At 59.2% G+C, this 16,246-nt stretch overlaps 1 protein-coding gene across 4 annotated transcripts in view; it reads right to left on the minus strand.

Annotated features, from left to right (window-relative positions):
- The window catches only part of NFATC1 (nuclear factor of activated T cells 1), a 129,649-nt gene that overhangs the window by 71,811 nt on the left and 41,592 nt on the right, over nt 1-16,246 (minus strand). For all 4 annotated transcript variants that reach the window (XM_008013721.3, XM_008013723.3, XM_008013724.3 and 1 more), the window contains exons 4-6: nt 3,720-3,922; nt 1,633-1,805; nt 943-1,083 (exon numbers count right to left, since the gene is read on the minus strand). In XM_008013721.3, coding sequence (XP_008011912.3) covers nt 943-1,083; nt 1,633-1,805; nt 3,720-3,922 — 517 coding nt within the window. The remainder of the gene's footprint in view (nt 1-942; nt 1,084-1,632; nt 1,806-3,719; nt 3,923-16,246) is intronic.

Raw genomic sequence — 16,246 nt, forward strand, 5'->3', positions numbered from 1 at the left:
AGGCACCAGGAAGCCCCAAAACCAGAGAGCTCATGGCAGGCTTTGTGGAGACCCAGGCCAACTCTGCCTGAACCCCCTCGAGGGCTGGGCTAGGGTCCCTGTGCCCAGCCACACTGGTGCTCACTCTCCCTGCAACGCCAGTCTCCCGTCAGTGCAGCCCACACTGTTCACAGGCTCTTCTCGGAGCCAGCCAGGCCCTGCTCTGGGATGAGAGTGCTGGGGCCCAGCGTCTGCAGAGAACTGAGCTGGGCCGGGAGCCACTTTGTGAGCCCTATCCCTGCAGGACAGCGTCTCCTGTGGGCAGCACAGAACCACAGGCGTGACGGCCCCTGGAGGAACATCATTCAGAAGATGCCCCCGCAGCTGTTCTGAGGTCAGCCCCAGAGCTTCCAGGCTGGGCCAGCACACCACCTAGAGGCAGGGGTGACCCGGGCCGTCAGGGCACAAGGGCCTCACACACACCATGGCTGTAGCATTAAAGACCGTCCCAGCCCCCGCCATCTGTGGCACCCACACCACCTGACCCCAGGAATGCTGGCAGGAGGGGAAGGCCCCAGAGGGGCCGTTCCCTCCTGCCCTGCTGCTAACTGACCCCCAAAGCGTCCACTTCCTGCAGACGAAGGACCCCAGCAAAGCCAGCAAACGCCTTTGCCCTCCTCCGCACGTCCCCAGCCCGCAGGCTCCCTCAGTGTCAGTGGTGATGTGTGTGTGGCGGCCCCGGCAATCAGCATCTACCTCCTCCCTTCAGCAACACAGCTGTCAGCTCACACAAAAACTCACAGCCGGATGCAGCCACGGTCCACGCAGAGTCTCTGCTCTGTGCCACACCCCGTAAGCCCTGTCCCGGTGACCATGCACAGGTGGGTCCTGCTCCACCGACCGGGAGCGGTTCCCACCAGCGCTGAAGCCCAGGCCACAGATGACCCCTGGTGAAGAGCATACCTGGCGCTTTCTCCACGAAAATGACCTTGGAGTCCTGCAGGAAGTTGTGGCCAGACAGGACCATCTTCTTTCCACCCATGACCGGGTAGCTGTCCGTGCTCTGCTTCTCCACCAGAGGCAGCTCCTGGGCCGAGCGCTGGGCTGTGTCAGGGGGAGAGGGGCGGTGAGGCCCTGTCCTGGGTGGGCGGCCCAGGGCACACGTGTGGCACCCAGCAGGTCACACGTGAGCCCACCCACCCAGGGCAAGCACCGCCACGGCCTGCGGGCTGAGTCCTGCGGACGCCATTACTCCTAGGGGAGAAGCCATGCACATGAATCCTCATGGTCTCCACCTCATGCTGAAGAAGGCATCGAAATATCCTCCTAAGACTCAGCCAGTTTCACTCAAATCACAGTCACCGCACAAATACGCAAAGGTCAGCACAGCGTGGGGGAAGCCCCGGCCCACACCGCGTTCCCTGGCCATGCTCGGGCGTCAGAGGAGCCAGAGCCAGGGGCCCCCAGGAGGGCCACAGGCAGTAACTCAGCCGTGATCAACTCAGACCCCACATGGCCACACACTGTGGTGGGTTTGGTGGAACAGTTTAGTATCAAGTCTACACAAACGAAAAGCTGAGAGAGGGAGAGACAGCGACAGCACGTGGGACGCCGATGGTTTCCTTCCCCTGCGGCGCGCAGGTGTCCACTTACAACATTCGATGGGGTTGGAGGCCACCTGCAGGGACAGCGTGCGGCCGCTGGGCTGCGGGACGTGAACACGGAACACCAGCCGTACCCGTGTGTTCTTCCTCCCGATGTCCGTCTCTCCTTTCCGAAGTTCAATGTCGGAGTTTCTGAGCTTCAGGATTCCAGCACAGTCAATGCTGCCCAAAACAAAAGCCCACAGCTTTTCCTTCACTAGCTGACACGGGAGCAGAAAGGCCCGGCCCCCACACCCCCTGGCCCTCCCCCTAGCCCCGCGAGCTCATGCCAGGGAGCTGGCCACTGTCCCTCCCCTGAGGAAAACAAGACCTTGAAGCTGCCAACGTGAGGCCCTTGCCTAGAGCAGAACAGAATCCGACGCCGGCACAGGCGAGAGGGGGCGAGCGGAGGCAGCCCCAAGAAAAGCGACTTCTACCTTCCCTTTCCCCTTCCCACCTTCCCTCCAGCCTCCAGCCCTGACCAAGTGGGTCCAGTCAGAGCTGTCCCGAGTCCTGGCTGCCTCTAGCACCTAAGCGGGCCACGTACACGGGGATGTCACCAGAGCGGCAGAGAGCAGCCCAAGGGAGGGGCCGGAGGCACCTGCTGCTCTCTCTTATCTTGGAGTAGTTCCCAAAAAACTTGATTTATCAGAAGATGCTATTAGTTCCACTATATTTAAAAGCCTTCATTTTTTGTGTGTAAAACTCGTTTCTTCTATGGTTTCATATAATCTCTTTTAACTTAACAATTTCATTCAAAATTAGACTCCAGTAAAACATTCCATGTGTATATTCTCAATGCACTAAAAAGCAGTATTTTTTAGTTAAGAGAATGAGAATAAACAGAGACACCCTGACCACCCTTGAGTCGGCAGCCAGCACCAGGCTGGCGTGCGGTCCTGGCTGTGGGCGTCTCCCGGCCAGCCTTGCCGCCCTACATCATGGTGGGGTGAACACAGCCGCCAGCGAAGCCAGGACATTTACTGCGGCTGCGGAACACAAGGTTTGTTCTCGAAAACCACCTGACTGTGCCCTGTCTGCAGGAAACTTGGATTATAGCTCTCCAGGCAAACCCAGGGATTCAGAATGAGTTCCCAGGTGCACACATTTCCCCCAACACTTGAAAAGCCAACGCGGAGAGAAAGCGTTCCCTTTGTTTTAGACTTAGAGGCTTTGAGTCATTTATTAAAATGCCTGACGTGGCCCCTGCCGCCATCTCCTACATGCTGTCCCTCCCCGTGTGGGGCTCCTCCCCACTCCTGCAGCCCCAGGACCTCTGCACCCACCCCCGGGGCTCCACCTGGATGGGGCACCCCCATAGGGCACCCCCCCACAGCTTTGCCATCACACGGGCTCCCGGCCTGCGGGTCACCCTCATAGGACGCTGTCCCTGCCCTTCGGCCCGGCTCTATCCTGCTGGTCTGTACATTCCAGCCATCCCAGCTCAACCTGCGCTCATTCACCCATAGACGTGTTTGTCATCTGTTCCCACCACGGTACCATGGGAATCTCTCAGGAACCGGCAGTCCTCTTTCCCGGCTGCCTTCACAGGTCAGGGCCAGCGTGCCCAGCACAAGCTGGGATTAAGTAAGGCCTTATTTGGAAATTACATGTTTTGTCCTCGGCTTACTAAAAAATTCACTTTTAAACAAATTACCGTGCCAAATTAGACTCAGAACGTCAGTGCAGGCCTATCCGTGTTGTTCGAACCTCCTAAAGTTCAACATGATCCGGATATGCTGACTGCTTTAATTTTTTGATGCTCACGTTTTAACCATCCTTCTCATTACAAAACTGCTGTATTCAGAAAGAAACAGGGGTCCTGTTTAGGAGCTAAATGCAGAGGGAGGTATTTATAGCTGCGTATCTGAGATATTATTTTAAGTGGCAACATACACAGAGCTGAAACCCTAGAGAGAAGCAAATCCATTGTCAAAAGCAAGAGCGAGGTTTACTTACTGGCTGTTAAACCAAGAGTGTCCTAGCCATGGAGCTTGGAAGTGCAGGGGGCTGGCCAGACCCCCCAAGGCCAGGAGGAAGGCACGCCCCGCCCACCGCCCCCGCCAGAGGTCAAAGGTCGAAGGTCCCCGCGCTTACACGGCTCGCATGCTGTTCTCCGGCAGGAGCGGGATCTCCAGGACTTTGGTGTTGGAGAGGATGGCCTCGTGGCTGGTGGTGGACACGGTCTTCCCCGTGATACGGTGCACCTGGTAGAAGGCGTGCGGGCGCAGCAGGCGGTCGTCCGCTGTCCCGATGAAAAGCTGCAGCATCAGCGGCTCACTCTCCAAGTAGCCGTGGAGCTGGCGAGAGAAGAGGAAGCACCCACTCAGCACCCAGAGTGCGGACCCCTGGGAGTCACCGAATGCAGAGAAAACCTGCGGTGGGTTCAAGGCCTGTGGAAAACACCCACTCACCACCCAGAGCGCAGGCCCCTGGGAGTCACCGGAACGCAGGGAAAACCTGCAGTGGGTTCGAGGCCTGCGTCCCCCTGTCCTACCCACTTTGTATTTTTCTGCCGTATCATACTGGTGTCTTTGTAAAGCAGATTAGAAAATGCTTTGTTATCCTAATGGACCTGGACACTGAGGGTTAGGCTTTGAACACACCTGTGGCCACTTTCAAACACACACACACGTATGTACACACCTGCACACATACTTGCACTCTCACACGTGTGGGCATGGATGTGCACACGTATGCATCCACACATGCTCACTGTGTGTGCCCACGCCGAGGCCACGGTGAAGCTGTGCAGGAAAGCTGAGCCCTCGCTAAGCCACGGGCAAGGCTCGCTTCACCAGTAAATCCAGATGAGGCCCTGCAGGACACGACCCATCTTCCTGTGTTCCATTAACCTGGAACTGGGCAGCGTGCAGCTCCCACTCCTGACCAGGGATGCCACACTGTGTGTGCACACACACGGCACGACGGGCCTCGGGCCCCAGCACCCTTCCTGATGGCTCCCTACACCTCTCTTCTGGCAGAGGCAGGGGAGTAGGGGAGTGCTCAACACCGTCCTGGCAGCTGAGCAGAGGTAGACGCTGGTGGCAGACACTGCCCAGGGCAACCGTGCATGGAGGTGTCTATCGTCCGCACCACCCTGCAGAGCCGCTCATGGCTTCTCGGCCAGTGCTTTGTGTATGAGACTCAAAACTCACATCACTGGGATAAGACTCTGGCCAAATGGAGCAGCCCCGGTGCTTCTGCCAGGACATGGGTGGCCGGGTCCCGCTCCCGCCTCTGGGAAGGTCTGCGCCTCTCGGCAGGGCACACATGTGTTCAGGACCAGCTGTTCTGAGGGGTGAGTTGCTCATTGGTGTCTGAGAGGTAAATGCAAGGTGCAGTGCTGCTGCCTCTCACCCTCCTTCTCCGTACCATGAAGGCGTGGTTCCGCCTTCGGCAGTGAGTCATTTTTAGAAATGTTTGTTTTTATCTTTAACGCTCCCATTTACAATCACTGTAGTGTGATTCTATTTGAAAGAGGCCAATTTGGTTTGGAACACGAACGTCTGATTCTCAAAGCAAGCACACAGGCCTAGAGGGAGGCCGCAGGAGTCAAATCCTTTGCACAGTGGGGCCTCTCACAGGGCCCCTCGTTCAGAGCGCCTTCCTTTCTGCATCCCCCAAGTGGGGCCTGATGGGCACCAGCCTCAGAGCCCTGAGATTAATCAGCAAAATCTGTGCAAGGCCCGTGGCAACACCCAGCCCAAGAACCACTCATCCTGGAACGCGTCAACCCCTCTGATCACGTTTGGAGTTGATTTTCTCACTAAACTAACTTTAAAATCTTTGACCACCGATGGCAACTGCAGCACTACCACCATGTGAAGGCTCCAAGCCTGGGCTCCTGCAGGCACGTTCCAGCCACAGGAAAATGCGATATCTGCCCCCACCACGCAGATGCCTGGCGCCCACTCAGGGCCAGCAAGGCGGGGGAGAAGGTTGGGGAGCCCGAGCCGGGGGCTGCCCCTCAGACTGCAGGGGACGGAGGATTCTCAGATGTCAGTGGGCAGAGGGGAGATGGGCCTGCAGGGGCCTGGGCAGGCGAAGAGGCGGCCCCTGCTCCGTGGCTCCAGCTCAGCCTCAGCCTCCGTGCGGTCACCACAGTAAAGAACAAACCAATCTCACTGGCAGCTGAACTCAGAGCCCCCCAGGGAGGAGGCCACAGTGAAGCGATGGCTGCTGTCACCGAGGGCCTGACCGTGAGGCCCAGACTGATGGGCAGGGCCTGGGACGCTGCGTGAGGCCGAGCTGGGACCCAGGCCCCAGCTGAGACATTGAAGGGGCGTTTGGGGTCTGAAATACAAAGCCAGAGGCTGAACGAAGGCGTCACGTGGGAACACGGTGGGGAAGCCACAGACAGGGACGAGGACACAGCTCCGATGTGTCAGATGCCCACAGGAGTCTCTGCACCCAAAGCCACCAGCACCCCATTCCAAAGTGATTACAGCTAAGACCACGTAACTCCACAGAACAAGCCTTTCCCTTTCCACTGCAGCCCCTTCTTCCCGCATGAATACACAAGTGTCTCCACAGTCAGGACGGGGGATGCTGGGACCTGCCTGTCCAGCCCTCAGTTCCTCGGAAGACAGACTCCAGCCTTTTGCCAAATGAATGAACTTCCTGAGATACCTTAACTCTCTGTAGGATTCAAACACCTTTATGATGGGAAATGTAAGAAGAGAAGCAGAGATTAAGAGGCAGATTCTGCCACACAGTATTCCATTTTCCGAGATTTAATATGTAAAAACTTAATTTACATAGAAAAAATGTAAATGAGTCTCCGACCAAAACCACCTCTGGGGGTGGGGGAGGGGCGCCGGGGCAGCTCCAAGGGCCTGGCCAGGGTCACGTGGTCTTAAACTACAATTTAAAATTCCCCCAGGATCCCTGTGGCAGTTCTCTGATGGTGTGTGGAATGCTGTGAATTTGGCGTATGACTGTATCCTTTAAAAAACATGCCATTTCAGTGAAAATGGGAATATTTAAGGTGTAACCTGGGAGGTAAACATCTATTATTTAAAACATGAAGTTCATTTTAAGAAAAGTAATTTAAATACGTCACGGGCCCCACTGCACGGGCTTTCTGCCTCTGGCACAGTACAGAACCTGTCAGAATCCTATTTATAAAATTACCTGTCACAACAATGACCTCCCTTTGCCTGAACCTTAACTAAACAAAATGTATTATTCTACTGCTGAGGTGTAAGTGTTTCTGAGTTTCCTACACATTAAAATGTTTGTTTTTAGCTCCTGTGCTGGCCTCAGCACTTACAAGGTGACATGACGGGTAGAGGATGATTGAGGCCAAATGTATTCAATGCGGAACTCAGCTGTGCGCACGCAGGGGAGGGAGGTGTGGGGTGGACAGAGACAGCTCACGATTAGGAATGTCTCACCCTCCGCCCCATAGTCTGAGCTGCTGCACAGAAATGGAGCCAAGGCGACCTGGAGTCAGGCTCCTCTCCGGGCAGGGCACAGGAGCAGCCGTCAGCCTAAAGGGAAATTATGCATTTAGGGCCTACAAGTAAAACCTGCATTTTTCAAATTGCCCCAAGGAAGTCCCCACAGGGACAGAAAATCTGGCTCACAAACCGGTTTCAACCCCGATTCCCCCCACACTGTGTTAATTTAAGAGATTGCCACGCTGTGTGGACAGCGCCTAGGGTCCTGTTTGCAGCCCTGGAATCCTCATCACCCGCAACAGCAGCCAGAGGTGACACTTCCAGGTGAAGCCCATGGGGCGCCTTGCGGGGCTGGGCCTGGGGCCAGGGGCCAGCGAACCAGGCCGGAGAACACGTCCCTCATGGGAGGACGTCCAGCCACATTCTCCACCAAAGCACGAGAAGGAAGGCATCAGAGACCCCGTGGCTCCACCCTCAGTGCAGGGGCCTGGCCAGGATGACATGGCGGCCACTGCTGCAGAGCCAGGTGTTCCTGCGGGAACGAGGCCCACCTGACCCACAGCACGCCCGTCTGACCCACGGCCATGGCACAGGCCCGCGTGACCCACGGCACAGGCCCGTGTGACCACGGCACAGGCCCACGTGACCACGGCGCACCAAAGCAGATGAGGCGACAGCACAGGGCACTTGTAAAAAAACCCAATTTGATGCTTCTGGGAGACTTTACTCGATACCAGGAAAAATACAAGCAGAAAGTAAACGACATCACAAATGGAGCCAGTAGTCGAAGGGAGCACGCTAAACCCGAGGTTGGCGGAGAAGCAGGACGTGGCCCCCACATCCTCCCTCTCCTTCCCCACTTTTCTCAGCCAGGCCTCACCTGCCAAAAGCAGGACAGGTGGGGGCTGCACGGCTGCCGGTGTGATTTCTGTGCTTGCCAGGACTTCGGGCTCTGGGGTCCACAGGGACATTCCAGGTGAAGCCGCCAAGAGACAGCCACGCTGCATCCACTTCCTCACCTGCTGGCTGTGTGGTGTGCAGAAGCCGCGTGAGTGTGGGCGTGTGAACCAGAAGTGTGCGGGTGCAGGCATGTGTGGCCACGAGGGTGCCTGTGTGTGCAGCGCCGGTGTGATCTACCGGGTGGTCCACGAGCAGTGCTTCCCTGTAAACCAGCCCAGACCTGGCTTTAAGGGGAGCTTCACCTGCCAGACGCCCTGCCCTGGCCCTTTCAGATGCAGGAAAGGGACTGAGGGGTCTGGGGTCTCCCTCCAGAGCGGTGTGGGCTTGGGGTGGGCGGGGGAAGCCGGGGTCTCCCTCCAGAGCAGTGTGGGCTCAGGGTGGGTGGGGGAAGCACACAGCCTGGCCCCGCATGCCTCTCGTCCTGGTTCCCAGTGTGCAGAGCAGAGAAGGAACAGGGGAGGAACGCGGACACCATGGCTGGGGACTCAGGCCTGAGCCAGGAGTCAGGGCAAAGCGTGGTGTTCTCTGAACACACGTGTGCATGTGTCCACACACACACGCACAGCCACACTGGGAAATGTGCACACACCCCACAGAGCGTGCACGTGCGCGCACACACACCCCCCCACACGTGACAAGCCTCTGACCCACTGGCACCAGCTCATTGCTCTCTGGGAAGTTCTACAAAAAAGTTTTTTTCTCATTTTAGGTTTTGTTTCTATCTGTCTGGCCACAGTTGCCAGCCTCCTGACAGACCCAGAGTGCACGAGAGAGGCCTCCAGGAACCCCACACCCAACACTCCCTCAACCCTCCTGGGAACAGATCTCGGCCTTGCAGGGGCAGGGTCAGGCCATCCCGACCCCAGGTACCACAAACCTGGTGCCGTTGGCATCATGAGCCCTGGCATGGGGCGCCAGGTACCAGGACCCACAGCAGCTTTCGCCATGTGGCACAGCCCTTCCCAGCGAGGGTGGGCAGACCAGCACCTCGGGGCTAGGGTCTGTGGGCAGCCTGGGGAAGGGGCCTTGTGCCTGGCAGTGCGGGGACACCTGCCCAGGGCTAGGGGGACAGGACCAGGATCGATCGTACCTTCCCTCCCGCAGGTACCATCGGCAGGAGGATTCAAGGGAAGTGTCATGTGCCCAGCAGGAACCGAGGCAGAGGCCGGGCAGTCCTGACCCCACAGGCTTGCTGCACGCTGAGGCCTGAACAACAGAGGCTACACAGCAAGTCCGCTGAGTGGACTCTCACACTGGTGAACGCACAGGCACCGGCTGGGAAACTAGCTCCTCCCCATCCCTGAGGGACAGCTCCAGGCCCCTTCCCGTGACAGGGGAATACAACGATGCGACGACCCCTCCGTGCAGTTTCCTGCACGAGAGGCCCCGGATGAGTAGTGGGCGCTGCCCTCACTACCATGCCTGGCAAAGGAATCTATCTGCAGAATCTGTGAGTGACCGATTCGTCTTCCCAGCTCTCAGGGCTGTGTGTGCGTGGGCCCGAGGCAAGCGTGTGCATGACTGTGTGCATGCAGGTGTGTGCCCATGTGCACGGGTGCACAAGCCAACAATACTGAGTTCACACCACGAAGTGTCACCTTAATGCTGAGAATCCTTCCTGTGAACACAGTTGCTTTCCTAGTGATTTATAGATCGTGTTCAGATCCATAGGTAAAACTGAATTTGTGGCTGTAAATCAAATCTAAAGGGACTCACAGCCCTGCATAGGGACCTTCCAGCCGCGACTGAAAAAGTGCACTCAGCCACGGGTTTGGTCTTGACCGGGAATGGCTGTTTCAACATAAAAAGTCTCTTGGGGTTTTCGGTTTTCAAAAAGGGGCAGGCGGAGCTGCAGGACTGCCAGGCTCTAGCTGAGTGCGTCCCACTCGCTACACGGGAAGCTCTGGTGTGTCCCCTTCCAAACACAGCTGTTGCTGTCTGGGTTGGGAGTGGGGAGAAAACTCGGGTTTCTTGATGCTCAGAGCTGTGCTCCGGGCTGGGGCCCCAAACCTCCACCTGACGCCAACCAGATGACCTGCAGGCTATAGCAAGGCCCGGACTACCGGAGCAGAAGCTCCCCAGGAGGGGCCCAGCATGAGCACCAACAACCGCACGCTGCTGCAACCACCACCCACGGCTGCCACCGCACGTCTGTGAACCAACATCATATCCCCACTCCAGAGAAGCAGTGCTGAGCTGCAAGGGCCTGTTTCCCGGACCCGGCTCTCCAAGGTGCCTTGGGCTTTCTTCCCAGGTCCCTACTTTTCTAGCCCATTCCACTGACTGGAGAAAGATCATTCAAACCAGAAGCCCAGAGAAGGTGCTGGAAGGATGTTGAGCGGCACCCCCGGAATGGACACGGCAGGAGCCCCTCTTCTGGGAGACGTGGTGCCCGTGAATGGCAGGTGCGCTGTCACCTGCACAAAGGCAGCCGAGGTTGCTAAGCAGGACCGACGCCGTGGCGAGGGTGGACGAGGTGGGGAGGAGAAAGGCTGCCCGGCCACGCCTGCGGGTCCCTTGGACGCTCCAGTCTCCACACGTGCACGCGTGTCTCCACGTCTCTCCGGGACAGCAGTCCCAGAGGCCGTGCTTGCTGTGGAGAGCTGGTGCCCTGCCCCGCCGCCTTGGCCCGCTGCACTCCCCACGTGTGCCTTGCAGGGACCACCCTGCCCCACCAGTGCACTTCCCGCCTGGACCTGGCGGCAATGGTGCTCGGCAGGAACCCCAGACTCACCAGAGTGCCGACAGGGCCGCGGGGCCAGGGCACTGAGGTGGAGGGTGCAGGGCACCAACGCACCTGGAAGCGCCCGGAGAAGAGACAGCCACGCTCACTTCGGCTGAAGAAGATTCTGCCCCGAAATACCACATTTAGATTTAATTAAATCTAATCAATCCACGCTGAGAAGCCTCGACCTTCTATGGAGGGATCACCTAGAATGGAACTCCTGAAACAGGCAAGTGGGAAATGCCGCGACCCCGTGACCCCAGGCCAGGAGCACATAGAATCCACGGCCCACGGCCACGAAGGGAGAAACGGCAACCTTCTAGAGATATCCGTGCCACTGAGAGTCGCGTCGCCCGACACCAAGCGGCAGGAGAGCTTGTCCTTTGTCAGAAGCGAGGTGGTTTCCGCTCAGAGCCTCCTCCGACTCTACCCCGGCAGGGCCTGATGAGCTCTGGGCACAGCCACCCACAGCCGGGGTGCCCTGGCTGATCTCAGGGAGAATGTCAAGGAGCTGGCAGGGTGGCCTGAGGACGGGCAAGCAGCCCCTGTTCATCCTGCCTCCCCGACAAGCCCTCCCAGCTCCAGAATGGCCCCCAAGCCTGCTGGTCAGTGGCTCAAACACACCAAAACCGAAACCACGGGGGAGAGAGGCCCAGGAGTGCCGCCCACCCAGCAGCCATGTGCACCTCCAAAGCCCGACAGCTACAGTGACACTCAGTCCAGACACACAGGGATGAAGGGCCCGAGGAATCCCGGGGTGGAAGAGCCACCATCCAGCAGCACCCCTGCCCCTCCTCCGGGGCCCGCACCCCGCAGTGCCACAGCCCTGTGCTCCCCAATCTCCGGGTGAAACCTATTTCCCTAGGACATGGCCTCGGGGAGCCTCACAGGGTGAGACCTGGCCAATCTATGTGCTCCAAGTGCGGACGATGGTGTGTCTCGGCTCTGCAGGGCCCAGGGGCCGTCTGTGCTGTCCCCAGCAAAGCACCTCTGTCCACAGACAATGCCCAGTGTCCTCCCTGAAGGAGGGGGGTATGGCTTGAGGCAGGTCCACAGACAGGAGCCAGGCCCAGATGGGCACACATCCATGGGCACTCCCAGCCGCCACTCCCACATCTGGCCTGGGCAGGGCCTGGGCAAGGAACAGCCACCAACATCACAAAGAAAGCAAGCAGCCGTCCCACCCAGCAGCTCCTCAGAGGAGTGTCTCTGAAACCAAGTCTCGTTCCTCTTAGACCCGACACTGACACAGAAACCCTGGACTCCAGAGCTGGTCAGACACAGTGGGGCACAAACCTGGGAGGCTTCAGAAATGGCTGCCACCCTCAGCACTGGGCAGCGCAGCCAGCAGCTGCTCCTTCCCGGGAGAACACAGCTGGGTCACAGCCCCAGGTCCTTGGAGAAACGGGCAGGGACCTGCCGTGGCCAACACCACCTGCAGTCACTGGACACCTGCTGGGTGTGGCCCAGGGGCACTATGGTGTCTGCGGGGAAGCACGGCCCATTGCTCAGGCAGCGAGGAAGGACCAGGCCCCACACGAGAGCTGCCAGGGTGCCGTCTCCCCACCAGGTGATAGTTGCCACAGGTGGCTGCTTCTCATGTGGTCTCCAGGTGATGTGTCCACCCCTCCTGTCCCACCTGCACCAAATGTGGGTTTTCTGAGGCTGGGATACAGTGTGTCCCAGTGTGTGCAGACCCCTCTCTACCTAGGAAAGACCACTGGGAGGCCCTTCTGTGCTACTAGGAGTGGTCACTAGTAGCAGCCATGCCACAGCCCACGTGTCACCTTAAATTTCCCCAAAGCACCAAGAAGCCAAAACTCTGAAATTGCTAATAGAAGATTGAGGAGGCTGATGGTCTGGGCTTAGGGACGCTCATGCGCCTCGTATTTCCTGTCTCAGCTGCACACCCCCTACTCCAGTGGCCAGGCCTGTCAGGAGACCCAGGCCACATTTTTGCCACTTTTCCCAGGTGGCGCAGCTGTGGAACGGTAGTTAGAAGTCAGTGTCACAGACCTGCCAGAGGCCACATGCCTTCCCCGTGCCAGTAAATCTCCTCAAAATTCCACCCATTTTCTCAAATATTGTCATGACTGTTTTAAGCAGTGACTGGCTGGGCCGACCTCATTCCACGTTGCTCTCCTGACACAGCGAATCTGCCCTGTGAACACCCTCCTAGCAGCACCGCGCGTCTGTCCCCATCGCTCGAGACACAGCCCGTGGGCTTCGCTTTAGGGAAGAAATAAATGGTGAAACCTCGTTCATCATAAAAGCTGACACCATATCTCAGGGTGGCTCGGGCTTCAGCACTGCGCTTCTGAAGGTTCTTGCTCCTGGGAACACACACACACAGCCCAACGGCAACCATGTCTGCTCTCCTGGCCTCGTGTGCTGTGGGAGCAACGGCGTATGTGGAACTAGGAAATTCCCTGTGCGTTTATGTGCTTGGCAGTCCAGGGAAGGGACGGTCATTTACCCTGAAATTTTGCTGAAAGAGGAGAGGGCTCAGTTGTCTAGGTTTCAAGGCAGATCCATAAAAAATTAATCCGTGCCTCCTGCAGGCCTCCAGCGTTTGGCAGCAGCAGTGCCGTGGCGTGCGGTTTTGTGGTCAGACCTGCACTTTAGTTTCCACCCCATGGTGTCCTCCCCATGCGTGGGCCTCTGCGGGACTCCCTGGGCGGGGCCAGAGCGGCTGCTGTTGGAGGCTCTGCAATAGCACAGCTCCTGGTGGGGCCTCGGAGCTCTGATCAGGTAACAGTGTGTCCCAGCAACCTCCCTCCCGGGCTTTCCCGTATAACAGCCCTGCCTGGCAGGGGCATGGAGAACCAGGAGCTCCTGTGTGTGGCAGACCACTTAAGAAAGCGTGGATGAAGCCCTGCGTGGAATAGTGTGTGCGTGGTCATCTGTCCACGGTATTCACGGGCTCTCAGGAACCTGCTCCTCACGGTACTGAACACTTCCCGAGCCCCTGCCAGCTGGGGAAGGCACCACACAAAGTGAGAATTAGTCAGGACCACCGGCCCAATGCCCATTTTAACAAGCAGAAAGGAGCTGCCTCGCGAGGGGCTCCACTCCTTGGTCTGCAGCTGTCAAGTTTCTTACGTGACAGAAAAAATATCTGTTCCGGATCTACGGGGGCAAAGTTGACCCACAAGCCGGACGACGGGAGAAGAGGCCCACCGAGGCCGCCGTGGGCACCAGTGGGCCGACTCCACCCTGCGTCCTGAGCTTGGGGTATGGCCAGGAGCCCTCCCTGGGGCCAGTGTGGCCTCCTGACCCTGGGTCTTCACCTGACCCGCCAGCCCCTCTCACCGCACAGCTGAGGCAGGATCCCAGACCACCTGCCCTCACCTCTTTGCGGACTCAGTTAGCACCTCTCCTGACTGACAATATTACAAGCTGCAAACCTAAAATGCTGCTTCAGAATGGGCCGAGGCCTCTCGTTTCACATTCCAGTGACCTATTAATTATTCACACAAGCCCGGCCTCCTGTGTGATGGGTGAGATGCTATCGGGCAGGTTATTCTGGTGACTTGGTAAACAGACCTGAGTTATTTGACCCCTGGGTCAGAGGTCAGGCTACATCCCACAGAGGTCCACGTGCCCCTGCAGAGTGGTGGGTGCCAGGGAGGTGGGAGCCAAGGGCCAGGGACGTGCTGCAAAGACACCTTCTCAGGGCCCTGGGCCCTTCCCGGCTGCCTCCAGGGGAGTGTAGCTGCAATGAGCAGTGGAGGACGCAGGCCGACGACGGGGTGACTCGTGTGAGGAACACATTGGGCGAGGAGCCTTCGGGCCACGGTGAAGAGGGCAGGAGGGAAGGAAGGAGGCACGACCAGAAACAGAGAAGAGGAAAGCAAGGCGGAGTGACCAGGGCGGGTGCTGCTCACGCAGCTCAGGTCCTCCTCGGACGGAGAGGGGAGCCGGACTCCAGGTCTCCTCAGGGACCACGGTCCCCCTCGATGGGCAACAAGTAGGCAGAGGACTAGCCTCACCTTCACGCCCGGAAAGGCAATGGGTCACATGAAAAGGCCTCAACAGCTATACCCAGGTGCTTCTCTGCCCTCCCTGGCCAGAGAAGGGGAGGAACACTGCCTGTCTCACCCCAGACCATCCTGGTGGAAAACCTCTAAGAACCAGCCTGATGCCGGCTGCCCACGTACCAAGGTGACCAGCACTGAGGGCACAGGCTGTGTGGGGATGAGGAGGTGAGACAAGAAGAAAAGCCAGCAGCCCCCCACAGCACTTGTGAACTCCCAGTTCCAGCCTCGCTGAGAGCAGAACAGGCCCTCTGGGGTGAGAAGACTGTGTGTACAGGCCGGGCGCCGTGGCTCAAGCCTGTAATCCCCGCACTTTGGGAGGCCGAGACGGGCGGATCACGAGGTCAGGAGATCAAGACCATCCTGGCTAACATGGTGACACCCCGTCTCTACTAAAAAATACAAAAAACTAGCCGGGCGCGGTGGCGGGCGCCTGTAGTCCCGGCTACTCGGGAGGCTGAGGCAGGAGAATCGCTTGAACCCGGGAGGCGGAGCTTGCAGTGAGCTGAGATCTGGCCAATGCCCTCCGGCCTGGGCAACAGAGCGAGACTCCGTCTCAAAAAAAAAAAAAAAAAGACTGTGTGTACAGAGAGATCCTCACCCTCAGGCAGAGCCTGTTGTCAGGGCGGAGGGTGGAGGGGCAGAGGGTGGCGGCTGCCCGAGGTGCCACCATCAGGACACTCAGTGTGAGCCGGGATTTGGGGGAAAGCCGAGGCTGGAGGGAAACACCCGCTATGTGTCACTTTTAGGCCTGGCTGGAAATGCTGGTGAGAAGCAGACAGCAGGCGGACGCCCCCTCAGCCTCCCCTGGAACCAGCGGCCTGGCGAGGTCCCAGCATCGGCAGATTCAGACCGGCCCACCGAGAACTGGCGGCCAAGGTGCTGGAGCGGGGGCAGGAGGGGCCAGTGACAAGGGGGCTGTGTGGGCAGGAGCCGAGGCTGGCCGGGCTGCTGGTCACTCCCAGCCTGGACAGGGGCCTCTGAGAGGCTCTGTCCAGGTCACGTGTTCTACCAGGGCCAGGTGAGCCCTAAACGGGCCTCTTCATCCTTGGTTTCCCAGGAGCAGTGAGGCCCATGCCGGACCCGTCCCCGCCGTCCGCGCCCGTCCCCACCCATCCCCGCCGTCCGGACCCGTCCCCGCCGTCCGCGCCCGTCCCCGCCATCCGCGCCCGTCCCCGCCGTCCGCGCCCGTCCCCGCCATCCGGACCCGTCCCCGCCGTCCGCGCCCGTCCCCGCCATCCGCGCCCGTCCCCGCCGTCCGCGCCCGTCCCCGCCATCCGGACCCGTCCCCGCCGTCCGCGCCCGTCCCCGCCCGTCCCCGCCGTCCGCGCCCGTCCCCGCCGTCCGCGCCCGTCCCCGCCATCCGGACCCGTCCCCGCCGTCCGCGCCCGTCCCCACCCATCCCCGCCGTCCGGACCCGTCCCCGCCGTCCCCGCCGTCCGGACCCGTCCCCGCCGTCCGCGCCCGTCCCCGCCGTCCGCGCCCGTCCCCGCCGTC

The sequence above is a fragment of the Chlorocebus sabaeus genome, chromosome 18, assembly GCF_047675955.1.
Source record: "Chlorocebus sabaeus isolate Y175 chromosome 18, mChlSab1.0.hap1, whole genome shotgun sequence".
Classification (NCBI taxonomy): domain Eukaryota; kingdom Metazoa; phylum Chordata; class Mammalia; order Primates; family Cercopithecidae; genus Chlorocebus; species Chlorocebus sabaeus.